We start from the raw sequence: 9043 nt of genomic DNA on the forward strand, positions 1-9043 counted from the left end.
GGGGGGGGAAAAAGCGGCGGAAACGGCCAGCGGGATGGAACCGGGGGGAGCTTGGGGGTTGTGGGCAGCGCTGGGTTGCGGGCTGTGCCTGCTGGCGGGCGGGCAGGAGCAGGCGGGCGGCGGCGGGCAGCCTTGGAGGCAGCTGATCCAGTGGGAGAACAACGGCCGCGTTTACAGCTTGCTTAATACCGGCGCCGAGTACGTCCCGGCCGGGCAAGAGAGACCCGGAGGGAACCGGTTGTTGTTGGCGGGAGCGATGAGCGGAGGAGGAACGGGCAACGTTCGGCGGCAGGCACCGGTGGTACCGCCGCGGCCGGGTTCCGAGACGGTGCGGGGGCAGACGAGGCATCCCTTCGGTTTCGGGCAGGTGCCCGAAAATTGGCGGGAGGGACCGGTGGGCGACAGTACCGCTTCGCAACGGGTACGGCCCGCCGGCCGCTCGCGCCAACCTTCCTCCTCGTCCTCCTCCTCCTCCTTCGCCTACGCCTCCGTCGGGCAGCCGGCGTACCCCCAGTTCCCCTTCGCCCCCCAGTATGAGCCCTACGAGGCGCCCCGGGCGTACGACGAGGCGTACACCTATTACCGGGGCGCCGGCGGGGCGGCCGTGGCTTCGGCGGCAGCGGGCGCCAGCGTGGTGTACCCCTTCCAAGCCCGGGCACGCTACGAGGACTACGGGGAGGAGCAGAGCCCCTATAGAGCCCAGGGTTACTACCCGGCGGCCGAACGCCCCTATGTGCCCGCCGCCCCTCAACCGGTCGATGGGCTGGACCGCCGGTACTCCCATAGCTTGTACCATGACGCGGGGGGCTCGCCGGAGCAGGGCGGCCCGGACTCGTACGCCAACCGGCAACCCGCCGGCCACGGCGTCGCGTCGGCGGATAACCTACAAGCTCCCACCGGGACGGGGTACGGCGGCCAGTACCCACCCTACGAGCCGCAGCTGCCTTTTCGGGCGCCAGAACCTTACGGGGTTCCTCGGCCCGAGCCCTACCTGCCCGCCAGGAGCCCCGAAATGCCGCAAGCCGTCCCCGATAGCCAAGCCCGGGTCAGCGTGGGCAGCGTCTACAGGCCCAGCCACGGCGGACGGGGTGAGTCTGGGGGCTACCCTGGGGCGGGTGGCAGCTCCCCGGGGTGGGACGGTGCCCTGGGTGCTCCTTCACCTGGGGAGAAGGCATCCCCGAGGGCAGAGCCCTCTGCACCCACGTCTGGTGCCGGTCACTCTCCCAGGATGCTGTCCCGGTGCTACGGGGACAAATGCGGCTGGGCGGCCACCGAGGGGCCACCAAGGGGCTGTTGGAGACCCTCCGTGTTTTGGGAATGATGTTTGAAGGGGTGAAAAAAGAGAGAGGAAAGGGAAGGGGGGGTGAAGGAGCAAGTCCCAGCGGGGTCTGAGCTTGGGGTGGGTCTGTGGCACGTCCCAGGTCATCCTGTATTTGTGGGGTGCGCTTGTGACCATGTCCTCGGTCATCCTGCCGGCACGGGGTGGCTGCGTGCCGTGGGTTGGGGGGCACGCTGTGCTCCTGGGGTAGGACAGTGCCGTGTCCCAGGTCATCCCGGCCGTGTGCCCTGTGCCGGGGCACTCTTGCCTTGGTTTACGGGTGGATCTGTGCTGCCTCACCCGGGGCCGATCTCCCCCATTGCCCGCCCCGTGCCGGCCGCAGCAGGGGACCAAGGTCGCAGCAGGGACGCCGTCGTTTCACGTCCTACTGACCCCAATCCTGATGAAATCCTGTGGCTTTTGGCTGAGGCTTGCTGAGAGTGTTTTTGCTCCATGGTGAAATTGGAAGCAAGGCTGGAGGGTGTGAGGAGCAGCAGCCTGGGGGATCTGTTCCCTGCCTGTCCCTCGGGAAAGCCATCTCAGCTGGAGCCTCTGACCTGTCTGACCCCATAACCCATCCAGCCCCGTCCCTGGTTTCTGGGAAAAAAACATCCCAGAGGGTTTGTACTGGGGGAAGCGTTCGTCCCAGCCCTGCCTCATTGCGTGCGAGCGAGTAAACACAGCGAGAGCAGCCGGGCTGGGTCAGCCCGAGGTCCGGCCGGCCCTGCTGAAGATGTGTGTGAAAGAGCTTGGGGACAGGGTTTGCGCAGAGAGGATCTTCCTCCGCATCTCCCACTGCCTCGACGGGAGCAGCCGCTCCTGCCGGGCAAGGGATGCAAGGATGAGGGATGCAGGGATGAGGGATGCCGGCGGTCCCGTGGCTCCAGGGAGGGGTGCCTGGGGACGGCTGCCCTGCAGATGTCCCGAGGTGACAGAGGGAAGTGGGAAGATGCCTGGCAAGCTTATCTTCTCCCTGTTGGCAAAGGCTGTGTCCTTCAAGGATCCCTGGAAGCTCGGGCAGGAGGTGGAGGTGCTGCGGCTCTGCCAGGGGGATCGGGGTGCTCATGGGTGGGTGGACAACCCTTGCTGGCCAGTGAGCCCAGCAACGGGACACCCACCTCTCGGTGCAGAAGCCCCCAGCCTCCTTCTTCACATTTTTCCTTAATAAATCTAAAGAAGGGACTAAAGATCATCCGATCAGTCCAGGGAGGTGGCTCTCTGGGGCCACCCCACTGCCTGGCCTCTCCTCCGGGTCACGGGCTGCTCTCTCCAGCCAAGCTTTGTTTGGGGAAAGCTGTCACCTCCTTGGGGGTCACCAAAAAAACCTCCAAGCCTGTCACCTGCAGGGCCACCCTTCAGGCAGGTTTCTTAATTGGTCAAAACACTTTATAAAGCCGAATCAGATGTTAATTATGCGCCTAAGCTCTTTAAGAGCCTCCTAATCCCGGCCGGCTCCGCCAGGAATGCGCGGCATTCCCAGCCCCTCGCTGGGGCACCTGGGGGGTTAATTAAGCAATTAGATCCCAACAGCTTTTATGAGGGGGTTTACTGGGGCTTGCATGAGCACTGGGGGTCGGCCGCCTCCCTCCATCCAAACCAGCCAAAGAAGACATCTTAGAAGGTGAGAGCTGAATTAGTTTCCAGCCCTAAATCTATAGGTGGCCAGGCCATGGCGGAGGTGGGAGAGGATCTTCTCATGTGGCTTGGTCAAGGGAAGGGGATAAATGCAGCAGATTGGGCTTTGGCAAGGAGATGGGGAGGAGACACCAAAAGTCTTCACGTCTCCTGCTCGCGACTGCTGCAGAAGACCCGAGCGTCACCCGAGTCTCGCTCAGGACCCGAGTGACCTCATGCAAAGGAGGTCATGTCTGGTGAAATCCAAGCCCACGTGGCATCTAAGCCGTGGGGACAGATAGCCCACCCCTCCTCGTGGGGTTCAACCGAGGTGCTGGGTCTTACCGGTGCTCCCCGCTTTTGACCACCCCCCAGGAGGCATCTTCAGGGGCTTCCTCACCCTCACCCCTCCCCAGACCCCTCCTTTCTGCTTTCCTCCATCTCCAGCAGGGGTTTTTTGCCTTTCCCTCGTGCGAACGGGTCGCCCTGGGTTGGTTTTTGAATGGGAGCGGGTTTTGGAAATCCCATGGGGTGATGGGGATTTCGGTACCCACTAAGCTTGACTCGTGGTGGCTCCTGAGGATGCCATCACCCACGGATGGGGCACCTGAGCCAGGAGGTGACACTCTCTCTGGGAAAGTCTCCCTTTTCTGGGCTTGGGGATGAGTTTGGGTTGATTTTCTTGCTATCTTAAGGCATTTAACAACCAATGGGGGACTGGGGGAAGATTCAGTGGGGCTGGGATGGGGGGGATGAAGGGGTGCACCAGGAGGTGCTGGAGGAGGCATGCCGCAGGGGTGGGATGGAGGAACGAAGGGGTGCGTCTTGGTCGCTCGGGGGTGTCCCCAAGTCCCCATCCCCACTGCTCACAGCCACCCCCCGTCAGTGGTCTCTGCATCTCCAGGGCGGGGACCCAGCACTTGCCGGGCACAGGGAGGCGAAGCAGCCGCCCTCTCGGAAAACTGCTGGAGCTGGGATTTTTCGGCTAAGCCCGGCACACCTGCACAAACAGCACGGCAGGGAGCAGGCCTGCCTTTTTTTATTATTCTAATTTTCATGGTGAATAAGAAGGAAATCTTCTCTGGCAGCTCCCCGGGGCAGGCTGAGGGGCGGAGGAGGAAAAACAAACATTTTCTTGCTGTGGTTGTCCCTTTTTGGAGGCGATAGTGGGGGGCTGCCAGGCCCCCTGACTTGCAGGAGGTGGAAAAGTGCTGGCTCATCAAAAAGGATCAGGATTTGGCCAGCCCCTGATGGGGACAGTTCGGTGCCCTGCTGTGATAAGGGGACATTTGGAGGGTGGTGAGGCCGGATCCTGCCATCCCATTAACCCCAGCGATGCCGGCGCTTGCGGTCTGACCCTTCGCTGCCGGGCCTGAGCCGAAAACCAGGCGTGAGACCCTACAATAACAACGGGGCCATCCAGGGCGAGCTCCGTCGTGGGGGGAAAATATAACTCCCCGTTGGTAAAGGAGTCGGGTTTCTCTCCGGAGCGTCCAAGAATTTATTATAAACAACAGCGGGGAGGAAAAGCTGGTTTATAAATGATGACAAATGTTCCTCTTGCAAGTGGGATGGGGCCCAGGGGTCTTTGTCCATCATTTTTTTTATTATTAATTTTTTTAAGGGGGGGGAAGTCTTTCCAAGCTCTCCCAATTTTCTCCCCTGGTGTGCGCGCCCCCCCCCCGGGGTATTACATCAGCAGCGATGACCAAGCAAGCGGGGCAGGAAACGAGCTCCAATGGAGTGACGTGATCCCTCGAGGGAAGGCAGGCCAAGAAACAAGAAGGCATTGTTCTTTTTGCCCATGGAAAAAAAGGGAAAATAGGGATAAAGAAATAGGAGAGGAAAAAAGGGAAACGTGCTGGCAAGTGTCTGGGTGCAAAGGGAGGAGCTGATGTGGCTGGAGCCCCCCCCCCCAGTCCCTTGAAAGGGGATGGTGATGAGGATGGAGATGAAGATGGGGATGAAGGTGGGGATGGGGTTGAGGATGGGGATGGGCATGAAGATGGGGATGGGGACAGGTAAGAGGGTGAGGATGAGGATGAAGAGTGAGGATGGGGACGGGGATGGGGATGAGGATGTAGGTGAACATGGGGTTGAAGATGGGGACGAGGATGGGGACAAGGACAAGGATGGGGACGAGGATAGGGATGGGGACAGGGACGAGGATGGGGATGGGGACAGGCCAGTGAGCTCGCAGGAAGGAGAGATGCTAAGCAGAGGTTGTTGCGGAGCAGGGCTTGACTTTGCAGTGGGCTGTGAGAAGGGAAACTGAGGAACGGAGCGCCTGGGGGCCGTCCCCTCCCATCCCGGTCTGTCTCGAGGGGCAGATGTAAGGATGCTTTCAGGGTCGCTGGTCCCGGAGGAGCCTTTGGGAAGGGGAGGTGTGAAAGGGCGTTGCTGGGGGGGGGGGTAAGTTCTGGCTCCAGCTGGGCTCTGTAATGCTTTTGGAAAGTGAGGCAGCCCCCGCCCATCCCTGTGGCTAGCTGTCTGTCTGTCTGTCCGCAGCCTGCTCTGGCTTGGCCCCAAGCACAGGGCGACATCAGGAATTGAAGGAGAGGAGGGCTAAAGGCGTGGGGGGGGGGGGCCTGGGGTCAGCAGAGCCCCCACTCTCACCCCTGGTTTGGGGTGAAAAACAGGAAGCAGGGCAGGAAATAGGAACCCCCCCTTTTTGGGGGCTCTTGTCACCCCCCGTTCCTGGCTGCCACAGGGGTGGGAGTCCAGGGGCTCAGGGGGACCCCAATAACCCCTTGCAGGGTGGCCGTCCAGGGCTGGGTGTAATCGCTTCCAGGAGGACGGGTTGAGCAATCCCGCTGTAGGAAAATGGAGGACTGGGATTTGCCAGCAGGAACCCGGGGTGGGGGGGGAAGGGGAGGGAGAGGGAGGATTTTCCATCTGCAGCTTCAAATTAAAAAAACATGGTGGTGACCAAAGCAAAACTTCCCCAGGAGGTCGGGGCTGGCTGCTTCGAGGAGGGCACCGCGGCGTCCCTGAGCCTTGTCCCCAAGGTCTGTCCCCGTCCTCAGGGCTGTCCCCGTCCTCCTGGCAGGTCTCCCCGACTTGGTGCCGGACCCCAACTACGTGCAAGCGTCCACCTACGTGCAGCGAGCTCACCTGTACTCGCTGCGCTGCGCGGCTGAGGAGAAGTGCCTGGCCAGGTAGGAGCAGCCATGGGGGGGTGTGGGTTGCGTCCTGGGGCCGGGGGGGACATGGGGAGAGACAGGGGGGTCCTGGGGTGAGGGGGAGATGGGGAGGAATGGGGGACGCGCTGGTGGAGGAGGAGGATGGAGGAGAAGGATGGAGGAGGGGGAAGGAAAGGGGAAAGGGAAGGATAGGGAAGAGGAAAGGGGAAGGAGGAGAAGGGTGGAGGAGAGGAGAAGGCAAGTGAAGGATAGGAAAGGGGAAAGGGAAGAGGGGTGGGAAAGGAGAAGGATGAAGGAAAAGGATGGAGGAGAAAAGGAAAGGGGAAAGGGAAGGGTAGGGAAGAGGAAAGGGGAAAGGGAAGGAGGGTGAAGGAAAAGAAAGGAGGAGAGAAGGGAAGGGAAAAGCAAAGCAAAGAGGAAATGGGAAAGGGAAGGGGAAGGAGAAGAAGGGTGGAGGAGAGAAGGAAAGGGGAAAGGGAAGGAGAGGGAAGAGGAAGGAGGAGAAGGATGGAGGAAAGAATGGGAAAGGGAAGAAGGAAAGGGAAGGAGGAAAAAGATGAAGGAGAGGAGCAAGAAAGGGTAAAGGGAAGCAGAAAGGGGAAGGGAAGGGGTAGAAGGATGAAGGAGAGGAGAAGAGAAGGAAAGAGGGAAGGGGAAAGGAAAGGGCAAAGCAAAGAGCAAAGCAAAGCACAAAGGAAGGGTCTGGCGAGTGCTGCAGGGCAGGGGACCTTCTCTCCTCTCCCTCTTCTTTTTTCATCATTTCCTTTTCCACGGAGGAAACTCTCCCTACAGAGGCGATCGCTGGAGATTTGCCTCCCCAGGGGTGCCAGGGCTGAACCTGCCAGAGCTCCTGTCCCCCGGGGCTGGGGCCGAGGGCTGGGGTGGGGGGTGGACGTTGGCATTGACCTTCCTTGATGTCCCCAGCACCGCCTACACCGCCGAAGCCACCGACTACGACGTGCGGGTGCTCCTGCGGTTTCCCCAGCGGGTGAAGAACCAGGGCACAGCCGACTTTCTGCCCAGCCGGCCCCGGCACAGCTGGGAATGGCACAGTTGCCACCAGTGAGTGTCCCCACCTCCCCTCCATCAGCCCCCCTTTTCATGGCAGTTTTAAGGCTTTTTTAATGGCCTTTCCCCCTTTTTGTGGCTTTGCTTTGAGAGCTTGGGGCGGGGTGGGGTGGGGGGGTGTTACCTTACTTCCCCTCTTTGTCCCTAAAGCCACCAAGCTCCTGCAGTTAATGTCCCCAAGGAGGGAGCTGGCAAGCCGGTGTGGACCCACGTTGATGGGCAGCCCCCAGAATCCCATCTGGGGAGGGGACGGCACCATTCGGGGGTCACCCTGACTCTGTCGTCGTCCCTCCCTCTGTCCCCAGGCACTACCACAGCATGGATGAGTTCAGCCACTACGACCTGCTGGATGCCACCACAGGGAGGAAGGTGGCCGAGGGCCACAAGGCCAGCTTCTGCCTGGAGGACACCACCTGTGATTTCGGCAACCTGAAGCGTTACGCCTGCACGGCCCACACCCAGGTGCCTTTGCGGGGGGGAGGAAGCTTGAAGGGCTCCTCGGGGTTCACACGCCACCCCCCCAGCATACCCTGAACCCCCTTTTCTCCCCGCAGGGCTTGAGCCCGGGCTGCTACGACACCTACAACGCCGACATTGACTGCCAGTGGATCGATATAACGGACGTGCAGCCGGGGAATTACGTCTTAAAGGTGGCCAGGGTTGTTGGGGGAGATTTTTAGGGGCAAACATTACTGATTTGGGGGCGGCTTGGGATCCTCTTAACCATCGGGTTCGGGACCACCCACTTTTTTTTGTGCCATCCCTTTAACACAGGTTTAGGCGCTGCTCGTCCCCCTTCTTAGTAATTTTTGGGGGTGTTTTTCCTTCCCTTTCCCCCATTTTTAGGTTCAAGTGAACCCCAAATACATCGTCCTGGAGTCAGACTTCACCAACAATGTGGTGAGGTGCAACATCCATTACACCGGACGCTACGTCGCCACGACAAACTGCAAGATTTCCCAGTAAGATGTCCTTCTGTCCTTCTCTGTCCATCTCTCCTTCTCTGTTCTTCCCTTGGCCATCAAAAAAACTAGAGATGGGGGTTGGACCTGAGTAGTGTAACTCCTTTTTTTCTCCCTTTCATTTGGGTTTTCTCTGCAAGCATCAAAAAAAAAGCTGGATTTGGCCAGCGATGGAGCTGGGGGCTGGTGTCTCGCTCCCTTTTGAGTATTTATATTGAATTTCCTTGTTATTCCAGGGAATAATGAAGCTGACTTTCAAAAGAACCCCCCTGCCGCCTTTGAAATAACTTTTTTGAATGTCTTCCTAAGCGCATTTCTCAAATCCTGGGTTGGTTTTTGGTTTGTGTTTTTTTTTTTTTTTGTCTTCTTTCAGATCTTGATGGGAGCAGGGCCAGAGGGACGTCACCTGCCACAGCCTCTGTCCCCCTCGCAAGAAAGTGCCTGAGCTGGCTCCTCTGTCCCACTGGAGACCCCGGAGCCCATCAGCAGCTCCTTGACACACCCCCCAAGCCCCCCCCCCATTTCTTCACGTTAAAAGGAGGGGAAGCGAGAGCAACTCTTTGAGATATTTTTTTATACTTAACTTTTCTTTAACCTTTTTTTTTTTTTTTTCCATTTCCTAAGGGAAACCGATGCTGAGTTTTAGCTGGAATAAAGGCAGGGGCCCGTAAATGCTGTATAAATGATGTAAATCGCATATTAGCAATAGAGAGCTCTGTAGTCTTTAACCCCTTCAGCATTTTTTGGGGGGAAGGGGGGGGTGGTCTCCAGCAATGCTGCCTCCCTGGGGGGGGAGAAGACAGCCCGGAGTTGGAGCTGCTGCCCTGGCTGGGATCTGTTCCACTTTTAAAAATAGGGAGGGGAGTCCTTGAGATGACTGGAAGTCTTGGTTTATTATTATTTTTATTATTAATATTATTATTATTTTCACGAGCTTT

General features: G+C 59.0%; 1 protein-coding gene across 1 annotated transcript; it reads left to right on the plus strand.

Annotated features, from left to right (window-relative positions):
- The first annotated feature begins 34 nt into the window (after positions 1-34).
- LOXL1 (lysyl oxidase-like 1) lies at positions 35-8109 on the plus strand. The gene is made up of 6 exons (XM_010572237.1): positions 35-1088; positions 5982-6090; positions 7000-7137; positions 7449-7605; positions 7698-7793; positions 7990-8109. The coding sequence occupies exons 1-6, from the start codon at positions 35-37 to the stop codon at positions 8107-8109; spliced, it is 1674 nt and encodes a 557-aa protein (XP_010570539.1).
- The last annotated feature ends 934 nt before the right edge of the window (positions 8110-9043 follow it).

The sequence above is a fragment of the Haliaeetus leucocephalus genome, unplaced genomic scaffold (genome assembly GCF_000737465.1).
Source record: "Haliaeetus leucocephalus isolate CR32 unplaced genomic scaffold, Haliaeetus_leucocephalus-4.0 Scaffold339, whole genome shotgun sequence".
Lineage (NCBI taxonomy): Eukaryota > Metazoa > Chordata > Aves > Accipitriformes > Accipitridae > Haliaeetus > Haliaeetus leucocephalus.